Source organism: Anabrus simplex, chromosome 3 (assembly GCF_040414725.1).
Source record: "Anabrus simplex isolate iqAnaSimp1 chromosome 3, ASM4041472v1, whole genome shotgun sequence".
NCBI lineage: Eukaryota > Metazoa > Arthropoda > Insecta > Orthoptera > Tettigoniidae > Anabrus > Anabrus simplex.
The window spans coordinates 239,405,576-239,418,810 of record NC_090267.1 but is presented as its reverse complement, the minus strand read 5'-3'; the positions used below and the strand labels follow the sequence as shown (position 1 = coordinate 239,418,810).

Here is a 13,235-nt window from a genome sequence, read left to right as displayed (position 1 = left end):
GGGCTGATGCTGTATCAAGGAAACGAGGTGAAACTATTTACTGTTTCGCATCTAAAGAAGAAAATCTCGAATGTTCAAGAGGAAGACTTCTATTTTAGTGTTATTATCATAAACAAGACATAACGAAGTGTTTTTAAAGTCTAAGGTTCTACTGCTTGTTCAAATTATGTAACACCGCACAAGAAACTATGTGGTAGTCAATCCCAACAATTTAACTCTGATGTAATTGATGCAATTATGCTGACAATAATAAATAAATAGTTGTACATACTTTAATTTTCATTTGGAACACCTAATAACTGAAATATGTATTAATATTATGTAACTAGTGCATATCTAGGTTATGTTTGCTGGGCAGTCTGTAAAAACGGCAGGGTGGTGCTCCCATTATAAAGGTCCTAGGAAGAACACTGCTTCAACCACATGGTTAAATAACCTTAAATTAGAGAAGAATACATACCCGCTTGCCACCTTCCGCTGATTACCATCACTATCACTCTCGCTGGTAGAAATGGTTGCTTTGGACACAATTCTGCCCCTCTGTTTTGCAGACAAACCATCGTCCTTTGAAATTTTCTTGGGCTTGCCCTTTGGCTCCTACAACAGGGTAAAACAATGGTTACTTCCAACAGGATTTCAGGAATCTAACATACTAAACACATGTGTATTTGGGCAACCTCTCATATCGTCGCTGATGGGACAAAACCTCTTATGTGAAATATTTTAGCTTAGAATTTTGGCTAGTAAGGTTTTGTCATCTAAGGTACAATATTGTGTGAAGACTGTCAAGGTGTTCTCGCTCTTCATAATGTTTGTGCTGTGGGTCAGTATATCTTCAAAAATATGATCACATAGGAGGTTTTGTCCTGACAACAACAATATGCTATTGAACTTATGGACAATCTGCAGTAGTAAGAAAAGCATACATAGTAACTTACTTACAATCTAATGGGTTACTAAACACTCAGGATACTACCTGGGACCAGAAATAAGAAGTATGCACAAAAATACAGGATATGTATGAAGTGACATCACAAGGTGAAAGTGTAATTCACAAGCTTTTGTTGTAATACCTGAAGCCATCTTTTTTTCAATTTATACTCAATTTATAACTGTTAGGCTATTCAGTTCGCCGAATCTAACCGAGTAAATAAATTTATAAACTATTTCTATTTTAATTCTATTTTCATTAAGGTGCTTCTTTTTCAAGTATAATACTGTTACAATATGTTTTCTCTTTCAGGCAGTTTATAAATTTGTTTACTCAAAGTTAGTATTGGCAGACTGAAGAGCCCAACAGGTATAAATTAATTCACAAGCAGCACTGAAATGGAAAATTGTGTTGAGACTGAAATTACATACGGTCGGACAATTCTCATAGTTTTTCCTGTATGCCAGAGGTTCCCAAAGTGTGAGGAACAGCTACCAGGCGCCTGTCAAACTTTGTTAGGGCACCGTGTTGTAAAACTTCAAATCCTGTTACAAGCATTATTATTGTTGTTGTTGTTTTTATTATTATTATTATTATTATTATTATTATTATTATTATTATTATCATCATCATCATTGTACCTATTGATATTGTTTGATTCAATTCTATAATCTGATTTCACTATGTATTAATTAATTATCACCTGCTTTATTGTATTTTGTGGCCGTTGTTGAACAGCAGTGAACAGAAATCAGTGAAGCAACACAAGTCGTTATGTAATGTTATGTAAATTGTGTCTTGTCATCATTTTGGGTAAACAAAAACATTTAAAAAACTGAAGAATTTATGCAACGCAAATTATTGTATATAGCTTTCTTATTTAAAAATTATTCCACATTTAGACAAATGAAGAAATGGATTATGACGAAGATTTATGTTCAAAGAGATCTGGGTATTTACATTTCCTGTTTTAAATTCAATTATTCTGTAAATAATATAAGGGGATGTGGATTTTTATACATGACTTGTGAGGCAGGGTGTGCCATGTGTAAGTGGCCCTTCCCGTCGTTTTGTAATATCCACTAATATGCGAATTCACTAGCCAAAGTACAAGTGTTTTTATTGGTCAGTATATTAGTATTTTTAATTGGTGAATGTGGCAAACTGGAGTGTTGCTATTGGTTATTTGTAATCACTCTATTTCCTGTTTGTGACTCCTCGCGTGTGCGAGTTAATTTGTCCACGTCTTTGAATCTGGATCACTACAGCGGGCGGATGTGTTTTGCGTCCGTCCCGCAATAGGTCTTCAGCCGGCCAAGGTAAGCACTATGTTATTTAAATGCATTCTTGTGTTTCGGACTATTCCCCCTTAATGTAACTTCAGTAATTATGTAGAATTCCATCTTGTGTGCCGGAGTTTACTCTAGTTCTCTGCATTTTCCAAAATAGTGCATTTGCATGACTTAGCTATTAATGCTAGTCCGCAACGTGTTGTTCTCGGAGGCAGACCTTCTTTTCTAATTCTACTTGTAATTGTAAGTAATTGTAACACTCTCTCTTGAATAGCGCAATTAAATTTTGATTCTTTCGAGGTGGCCTCCTTTCATTCCGCAAATTTAACTTTAACGTGAATCTCTATGTCAAAGTTTGTCTGTGACCGAAGAGCTTAATTGTTTCCCTTACTCATCTTTTGTTTTGTGCCTCAAGTATCAGTTAATCCACAGTTCATTTATTTGGTCATTTATAATTGTATGTTCATTTTCTCAATAATTATTTGTCTGCTGGGTGTATTATTGTAAGTCTTTTCTCCCCCATAACGCCATACGTTCCCATGGACCTCATAGGGCCCCCGCACCTTCCACTCTCCTCTCTTAGTTGTCATTTTTAGGCCTATAAGTGTTCCCTTGTACATGATTTAATTTTGCGTATTGAAAATTATCCGTCACGTTTCCATGCTCTGATGTGTATTCATCGCCACTGCGTCATTTTACTATTTCCTTATTCACATTTTATGTCAACTGTCAACATTTATTATTTTCAATATTATTATTATTATTATTATTATTATTATTATTATTTTTTTCGAGTTCATTATTATTATGATTTATTTGTGTACGCACTAGAAAACTATGGTTACATAATAATAATAATAATAATAATAATAATAATAATGTTATTTGTTTTACGTTCCACTAACTACTTTTACGGTTTTTGGAGACGCTGAGGTGCCAGAATTTAGTCCTACAGGAGTTCTTTTATGTGCCAGCAAATCTACCGACATGAGGCTGATGTATTTGAGCACCTTCAAATACCACCGGACTGAGCCAGGATCGAACCTGCCAAGTTGGGGTCAGAAAGCCAGCGCCTCAACTGTCTGAGCCACTCAGCCCGGCTGGTTACATATTTAATTTAGAGAGAGAGAGAGAGAGAGAGAGAGAGTGCGTGCGCGCGCGCGCGTGCATGTTAGCATTAAAATCATGTAGAGTGAGACTAACTGCCTAATATCAGATATGGATATTTTTTGTGAAAACTTTTGACATTGCAAGATAGGGTGTAATACTATTACAGTAACTGTCAAGTCATTGCTCTGTCATTGTTTGCATTTAGCGATGAGATCATATCTAGGTAACCTCTAGTTCGCCGGAGGCTATTTCAACACAATATGGAACATTTGTAGCTGGGTGAGTGACATCATAGTTATTTTGAGAGATGTGTGGGTGACAACTCGTGTATATATATAGAGGTGTATCCTATAGCGGCAGTCAGTTGGATAGTTCAGTTGGTTGGAAGGAGACAAATGGAGAGACTTGCCATGAAGTCAACTGGAGTCAATTGGCAGGAGACGAATAGGGAACAGTGATATGGATACGTAATCGTCAGTGACCAAATGGATTATACGTTCAGAGTGTGTTTCATGTATCTGTTCGGTTGAGTTCTTGTGTCAGTTCGGTGACGGCCGAATGTTGAATCATCGTAATGCAGACTAAGAGTTATCAGTGAATTACTTGTAAAATTGATTGTGAAGTGTGAATATAATTTCAAGCCATCCTATATCTCGTTTGTGAAACTAAAAGGATACATCACCAAATTACGCTTGAGATACCTACAGCTGATAAATTAGGCTTGAGATACCTACAGCTGATACCAACAATAACACTCAATGTGTTCAAGGTACAATTAGGTGAACCAGTAAGGGATAAATTTCTTGTACAACTTTTAAATGTCCAGTCAGGAGGATTTCAAATTTAATGCCTACAGTTTCCTTCAGGTATAATGTCAGAGTTTTATATTATCTTTTGAATTATCGCACTAAAAATCTCACTCGTTAAAATCAGCATTTCAAGAATATATTTTGTTTAGTATCAAATAAATTAATTGTTTCATTTCAATAAGTAGATCAGATAATCTCGCATTTTAATGGGGAAACTGAACGCCAATCTTGTTTTTCCAGAACCTATATGTTATGCTGTCAAAGTAAGCTTATTACCTCACACCCTAGAGATATTAAAGATTCTCATTCTATTATTGCTACTACATCTATTTGTAATTGACGCCCATCAACTATTGTATGTGTAAGTAATCAGATAAGTACCAAGTGTGAGTACATAGTCCAACGATTGAGCATTTTATTTCATGAATATTTTAATATTGTTTCATTTTTAAATAAGTGAGTAATAGTCACAGTGTGAAGGATTTTGTTATGTACCTACTCAACAGACACGGAAAAATTACGACATCCACATATGCTTAATATTCTTTAGTATATAAATGGACTGTCATTTATCATGTTGTCGAACGAGTCGGCTCGACGGGTACGCAATGTGTTTGTTCAGCAATTTCCTGGTGAAGTGGCACCTTCATGAGCACAGATTCATGTAACTGTAAATAAATTTGAAACAACTGGCTCAGTGCTAAAAAAAAAAAAAATAACAAACATGCACGCACACAAACATTCTTAACAGAGGAAAAGGTAAATGACAATGGTGCAATCCTGAATGGTCGTCGAATAAAACACTAACAAAATTAGCACAACAAGTAGGGGTTTCAGTTTCTTCTGCACACAGAGCTACAAAGCTGTTACACATCAAATCGTACAGGTTTGTTTAAAACCTGCTGATCCAGCCACAAGAGTAAGATATAGTGAGTGGTATCTTGCATCACAGAATGATCGTTTATTCGACCACAGCTTGTGTTCTTTTCAGATGAGGCCTGGTTTCATCTGAATGGTTGTGTGAACAGTCATAACGGTCATAAATCTCGCTATTGGTGTGCAGAAAATTCTAATGGTGTTTATGAAGTCCCTCATTATGAATGACGACACTTCCAGCATCTTTTACAAGGTAAGATTTTGTATAAGATTGTATACATGCATAAAGCAGGGCGGCCGTGCGTGACATAAGTTGGGCTGAGGCAGCTGCTGTAGCGCAGAGTACAAACACCATGCGCTCAGTCTGGGTTTAAAAGAGAGACCCTGTAGTGCATAAAATCAAAATGCATTATCCATGGAGTTATGGCAAAGCATAATAATGGCTGCCATTGTTAGCATACCTATTTAAAAGATAATTTCTTATCACACTCTTGGCATTTAAATGAAATAATAATGTAATACACAACAGATTTAAGGGGCTATTTGAATACCTGGTGTCACTCAGTGTTAGTTTTGGTATTATAACGAAGGTTCATCCAGGCTGCGAGGTCCACGAAAAAGTAACATCAACAAAATCTCCATCTTGGAACTTTCTCTTTATTTGTCCTGTTGCCAACTTAAGAATAATAATCTAACCTAAAATTCCATAGTAAAATTTTCCTAATACAGTTCTTCTTGGAACTTCTCTTGTGCTTCCTTTTCTTTTAATTTCCATGCCTTTATTTTCTTCTCTTGTCTCTTTTAATTTCACTAAATTTTAATTTAGCTATCACAATTTTATCATTTCATTCAAAATCTTCTTTTGGCATAGCTGTCACATCTTCCAATTGTCTGCATTTCTCTCTCTCAACTAAAATGAGATCAATCTTTTTTTGTTCTCCTCTGTCCCCATCCACATCTAGTTTTTTTTTTTCTGTTCTTCTTTCTGAACCATGTATTGCCTACTATTAAATCCATTCTTCTATTAAAAATCTAGTAGTAGCTCAGCTTCTGCATTTTTATTTCCATAATTGAAAGGACCAATTATTTCTTCTTTACTTTGCCTGTATGTTCATTTATCTCTCTCATTATCACCACTTCTCTACTTTCGATGCACCTCTCAAGTTCCCCCTAGAATTCCCCTACACTCTTTTCAATATTACCTGTCTGAGGTGCATATAGGCCTACTTGAATAAAATCTTGCACTCCACTCTCCAAGCCAAGTCTATTTTCATGATTCTGTCATTTACCTGACCGACCTCCTTCATGTCCTGTACCACATCCTCCCTCACAATAAAACCTACTCCATTATTGCAGTTTGCACCTTAATTCCAAAACAACTGGAACCCCTTCCTCAATCTCTTCTGTCCCTTTCCTTTCCACTTGGTTTCACTCTATCTCAACAATGCAATGTCCTTTTCCATGTATTCTATTAGTTCTTCTGTCATACTTTTATCAATTTTAAATAAATGTACAATATTATTAAACTTTATGCTTTTTTATTTTAGTATTGGCCCTATACAAATGTGATTTTAATTTCCAACTAATATTGTCCCCCTCCCTTGCCACAATCAACAGCTGACCTGCTTGGCAGTCTATCAGTTTCATCATTTTGCTAAATTTCTTTTGTTTTCCGTATTGATAACACATTTAATTTTTTTCCGATTGTCCATTTCTAAAATTTCCTACAGGATGATAATTTTGATGCAAACTTACATATTGATACTTATATACTTGTTTATGTTTGCTTTTAAGTTACGACAAGTTAAAATGTTTGAAGATTAACTCTTTCATATGGACTTTTAATGTGGTGTTATTTTTTAGTATTCTATAAACTTTATATTTATTTTTCATGAGTGAAGAAGGCCCGATAGGGCTGAAAAATGTACTGTTAAAGTGTTTTTACTCAACATTTACTGTAATGACCAAGGTGAACAAATTACATTAGTATTCAGTGTTCGAGTGCAATGTGCACTACTGGCAGAAAGAGAAAACTGCACTTCAAGCAACCAAGAAGTCTCTCGAAGTATTTTGCGGTCCAAATAGTAGTAAGTTTCTGCAAGCAGAGGAGGATCTGCAGAAATGTGTGATTTCGTTGTGCAATAATGGATATGCCATTTGCACAAAAGGCTGTATTTTAATGGATGAAAAATAGATGCAGCACAAGGGATCAGTGTCTCCGATTTTAAGGCAAGCCGAGGCCGGGCGATTAATTTTATGATGATAAATGGACTTTCTCTTCGATGTAGAACATCATTATGCTAAAGAATGTCGAATGATGTCAACCAAAAAGTAATTCATTTTGAATGCTTTATTACAGGGAAGCAGAAAATGAAGAAACATTTGCTTTCTCAAATAGGATAACAGTAAGCTTGCACCTTACATTGTTCAAAAATTTTAAGATTAAGAAATTTCAGAAGGAAACTTTGTTTGAATATATATCCACTATTCAATACTGTACAACTATTCAGGTATAATAATAGTCAATTTAAGATTAAGATTATAGACTTAAGATTAAATTCCTTGATCTTAAAATTGTACTGTAATTCAATACGGAACAAAACCGAAATTCATTTGTTCTGGATTTTTGGTGGATTGACATTGGTACTTCAACCCTTACATGTTTCGATAAATAAACCTTTCAAGGACAATGTGTGAAAACTAATGGTTCTGGATGATGGAAAATGAGCACAAACTTACTCCAACAGGCAAGATTTGGAAAATACCTGTGGAACTCCTCTGTGAGTGCATACTGCACTCTTGGGGACACGATTCTTTGAAGGCGATTAAAAAACCTTCAAGAAAATGAGAATCTTGAATACATTAGATGGGAGTGAAAATGACTTCTTATGGAGATGTGAGCAGTGATAGCAGCAGCATTTCTTCCTGCAGTGCCGGTAGCAACATCAAAGGAAGGTTAGACATAATCCCTTTTGCCAGTACATCATTATTACTTATGTGATTGGTACTTTATTAATTCATATTTATTTTGCTTCAGGCCGTATTATCAGCTCGTAGCGGGAAGAATATATTTCAGTGACTGTGTTTCAAATCCGCGTGTCCAACTTGCCTGATGTACTCTATTTAATTGCTCAGAAGGAAATTTACGCCGTAATTTTATGCCAAGTGACGACAAATGCAAATGTGTTGAACCAATTTTGTGTGTAGTTTACCTGATGCAACTTTCAAATGTAAATAAACCATAAATAAAAATTTTGTATATATGAATTCCTTGAATAATTTATGCTCCCCAATTCCTTTCTTGTCAAAAATGTGTGTTAATTATGCAAGAAAATGCAGTATCTCGAGTGGTTTGGAAAGTACAGTAATCACATATTCCTTTGTCAGAGTAGTATTACAAGGATACTTGCCCTTTGTGGTTTCCGCCCTCTTTTCTTGTTTCTTGGTTGATCATCTTCCGAATCCGAGTCCCCTCTTCCAATATGTTTTTCACGCTTCCTCCTCCCGATCTTCTTTTTGCCTTTCCTTTCTCCATCTTCACCACTGTCAAAAGAAAATATTACATTAAAACACTACCTTAAGTACATTAACAAAAATTAGCAAAAAGAAACCATATAGGCACAGAAAGAGGATTTTCTAACCACTGAGCATTTCAAGGAGCTCTCTACCAAAAAAAGAGTAGTTTACACTGAACATAATAAGTTTTATGTCACCGCATTTCAACCTAGTGCCTCAATCTACAGATGAGAAGTAAGAGTTACCATACCTCTTACAACTGAAGTAAATCCCCAATTTCTCCTCCTTTAAAACATGAGTTTGAAATTAAGTAAATCAGATTGAAAGTTGTCAGTATAAAAGTGTTAGTATGAAGTGTTATTCAATTCTCCGCTGGTAGTAATTCAATGAAATATAGTAACCTGTTCGTTAAGGGGTGATGAAGGTAGAAGAAATAAGTTCTAAATTAGATATGAGTAAACCAAAGACAAATAGCAAGTGCATAATGTAGAATCGTAAAGAGCAGCAAGTTCTTCAGACCAAATCATAAAATGATAAAGTAGATAAAATTTCAATGCATTTCTTTTTTTAACAATCAGAAGAGCTGGGAACATTGTTAAATGACAAGTAGTCCTTTCATTTTTCTACAAAAATATTTTATGTACAACAGAGAACTCTCTATTTTCAAACTCTTACCATATATCAGCTGTTTGATCCATCGTTGATGGGTTAAAAACTCAAGAAAACCTATTTCCATATTTTCTTTAGCAATAATGCCACCATGTAAAGATGAGTGGCAGTAAAGAAGATGGAGCACATTTTAATCAACAATAGTCGGTCAACCACAAATGTACGCAAAATATGAATAAGATGGTGTCACGTGACTACCTTAGAGGCATGTGAGCTGTAGCAGGAAAACTACAGTATTGCCAACAGGCAACCTCAGAAAAAAGCAGTGAGGGAACAAGTCCCTCCCAATACAACATAAAACTCTCAGAAAACATTTGATTGCTACAGTATTTCACGAGTAAGCAAAAAAACTGTGCTTGACAAATAGGCCTATTGTTTATAACTTTTACAGAGAGAGTGGTTTGTACTTACAACCTGCAATTTTTTGTCTTTTATGTTCATCTTTCATGCATGATCCTATTCCTGTTTCTAGCTATTTATATCACCTGTTTGTACCCATTCCATTGCATACTACATAATATCGAATACCACTTATTGCTCCTTAAATTCGGGTGCTTTGTTCGTAGTACAGTCAGAAACTGTTGCCAACTATCAGACGCATGTGCACATTCAAATTCATGTTCGTGGTTGTGATCATCAGAGTTGCTGACTACTAATGTGTTGTTCGTACAAAGTTTTCAAACTGATGGAAACCGTTGGAAAAGTTTCTGATCCTGGACAAAAACTCTGTCAGTCAGAGAGTCAGAATACACGCACATATATCCACTGCCATCTATGTTCATTTCATAACTGACCTGAGAATTACTTCATGGCTGTGATTAGTTGCTCACATAACCTACAAAATAAGTACAATTTACCAAATATTAAAATATAACCTCAATTCTGTATTTATGTCTTAGTATATATATATTTCAGGCTTTCAATGTTCAATTGTTAAACTTGAAGTTACAAATAAAATCCTAATTAATTTCTGAAGCTCACAGAGTACACAACACGGTTCAAAACAGTTGATGTCTCCAACCACTTCCGTTCGTAGCTGAAATCAGCTCGTCGCATTTCAAACTAGTTGCCAACCATGCATGCGCATATGGACGACAAATCAAACTATCCCAGATTTGTTCTGCGGACAAACTTTAAGCCTTTCATATCAAGGTCTCATAATACACTGTTCCGAAGACATGTCAATGTGGCAACAACAGTTTTATGTCACCGACTTGGCAACGGCTGAAATCTTGCTCCATCACTCACTTCCGCATTACCTGAACCACATGGAGTGGCAGTTGATTAATTCTTTGTACTATGAATGAAGAAGTATTAGTGGTAACATATGATGAATTCGAATAAGTGTTTGGGTGCATTTACTGTGAGTGAGGAAATTAAAGTTGTAACGGAAGCTGAAACTATAGGAAATCGTGCTGCCAGCAAAAGATGTGATATTGAGAAATCATGTATTCACAATTGAAGGAAGAAGGAAGTGATATTAAAAAGTAATGGTGATCATAGAGCTTTCCGAGAGCAAAGTGCACAGTTTGCTGAAATTGAAGAACGGCGTTATAAATATGTGACTGAAAGACGCAAACTAGATTAAGCTTCATCGAGTGAAATGAGTCAACTGAAATCAATAGAGATCGCAAAGGAACTTAAAAAGGAAGGTTTTACTGCAAGCCGTGGGTAGATAATGAACTTTGATCAAAGAAACAGATCGTGTATGCGAAGACGTACATCTACTTCATGTCATCTCCCTGTTGCCTATGAAAAAAGTTGACGACCTTTCATCGTCATGTTATTCGTTTGCAGAAACAAAATTCCTATTTGCTTTCTGAAATTGGGAATGCTGATCAGACACCAGTTTATTTCGAAATGCTATTAAACAATATCCTTCTCCATTAAGATCTCTAGAAGCATTACAGGTGGTAACGAAAAGCAACGCAGCATGGTAATGTTATGCATGTTAGCTGACAGAACCAAACTTCCTCCGTATGTGGTTCTGAAAAGAAAAAACACTTTCGAAAGGAAATTTGTGGTTTGGTATTTTCAATCACACCCAAGAATACGGCTGGATGAACAGTGAGCTAATTGAGGACAGGGTGAAGTGTGTTTGGCAACGTCACCCGGGAACTTTATTGCAGAAGAGCCTGCTTGTACTCAACCGTTATCACGGGTATTTATCACAGGTTTACTACAGATGCCGTAAAGAAATTGATAAGTAGAGGAGAAACTGATCAGGTAATAATTTCAGGAGGGCTGACTTCTATGCTACAGCCATTGGATGCTTCAAAGCTGCATTGAAACAGCTCTACACCGAATGGGTGGCTTCTGCCGGTGATCATAGACCGACACCAACTGGAGAATTGAAACGACCCAAAGCGGAACTTCTATGCAAATGGATAAACACTGCATGGAATCACATCTTCAAAGACTTGGTGAGGAAAAGTTTCAAGAAATGTGGAATTTCAAATTTTATGGACGGTAATGAGGACGACTATGTATGGAAAGGTGACAGTGAATAAAGTTCCGATGATGGTAGTTCTGATGACGTTGAATCATGACTGATGTATACACTGAACTAGTTTTATATCTCATTGTGGTGATTTTAGTGTTTTTATTACTTGCAAAGTGTTTTAAATTAGCAATTTTGTAGGACATTTGCAGAAATTAAAAAAACTGTTAAGTGAACATTTGATTTCTTATTCAAAATGTTGTTGTTAGAAATTCAGGAGTGCACAATTTACACAGTAAGCATGAAAATATGCTTAATAAATAGGCCTACTGTTTAAGACTTTTACAGAGGGAGTTGGTTAGTACTTACAACCCATAATTTTTTTCTTTTATATTCAACTTTCATGCATGATCCTATTCCTGTTTCTAGCTACGTACAGTATCTTTCCATTACATAATCCCAATTACCACCCGCACTTTTTTTAAAGAAATATTGCTCATTAAATTCGGGTGCAGGTCATATTTAAGCCTTTCATATTGTGGTCTCATTATACAGTGTTTCAAAGATGTGTCAATGCAGCAACAGCAGTTTCATGTCACGCGACTTGGCAATGGCTAAAATCCTGCTCCGCCGCATACTTGCGCGCTACCGAAACTACATGGTGTGGCAGTTCTTTCCATCATAATACAATATAAGGTACATTACAATATTCTTTAATAACAAGAAATTACGGATCTTGGCATTAACGTCCTGTCATTACGATAATTAGAACAAGTACTGTACTGAAAAATCGATAGGTGGTGAACTTGCATATGGGACCACCTTAACATCACATTTGGCTGGTATTGTTTAGGGAATCTTTGGAAATTATAAAGCAGAAAGTGGCCACAACAAATGGAAGGAGACAGGTCTACTTGAAGATGGAATAAGTTTCGTCAAATGTTCATTCTAGTTAAATATCTACATTAAGTCCAGGGGTTAGATTTCATTTTTTCAATTGTATCGCCGAACTGGCATTCGGCACTTCCCTCAGGATATTATATAGTTACTGGGCTCAGACAGGAATCGAAATTGCTCCTTTGTAACAAGAATCTAGTAGTTTAATATGACCAGGTACAATTATGTTCCTGAGACCAGAACAGATGTTGCACCTTACATACATAAAGCCATGGGAGGTCTTCGGATTGCCTATTACTGTTTTGGTCCTAATATAAGACAGGAAATTTTACGTATGTTTCTTTTTTTGGTTGAAATGTCCTTATAAAAACCAGAGTGATAACAACCGCAGTCATTTTCTGCGCCCAACGTAACATTTCCCATTCTTACCGTTTTGTGCAGCAAGCATACTTTCCGAGTTCGAGGTCACGAATAATTGAAATTTCTGAAGTTTTTATGATCTTCTTCTCTTTCTAATTTACTTGTGATTAGTGAAGGGCAGAATTGAATATAATACATTCAAGAACTTTTGAGAATCGATACATTCAAAACCATATTCTAGAGTTCAACATAACCTTTAGAATTCGACGCAGGGCTAATTTACACAGTACAAGATTTCCAGAAACTTACACAAACAGTATACTGGTGACCAAATT

General features: G+C 35.8%; 1 protein-coding gene across 1 annotated transcript in view; it reads right to left on the bottom strand.

Moving 5' to 3' along the window:
- Positions 1-13,235, bottom strand: part of Ctr9 (RNA polymerase-associated protein Ctr9) — a 346,065-nt gene that overhangs the window by 55,650 nt on the left and 277,180 nt on the right. The window contains exons 17-18 of the mRNA XM_067142937.2: positions 8,429-8,561; positions 461-597 (exon numbers count right to left, since the gene is read on the bottom strand). Of these exons, the coding sequence (XP_066999038.1) occupies positions 461-597; positions 8,429-8,561 (270 nt within the window). The remainder of the gene's footprint in view (positions 1-460; positions 598-8,428; positions 8,562-13,235) is intronic.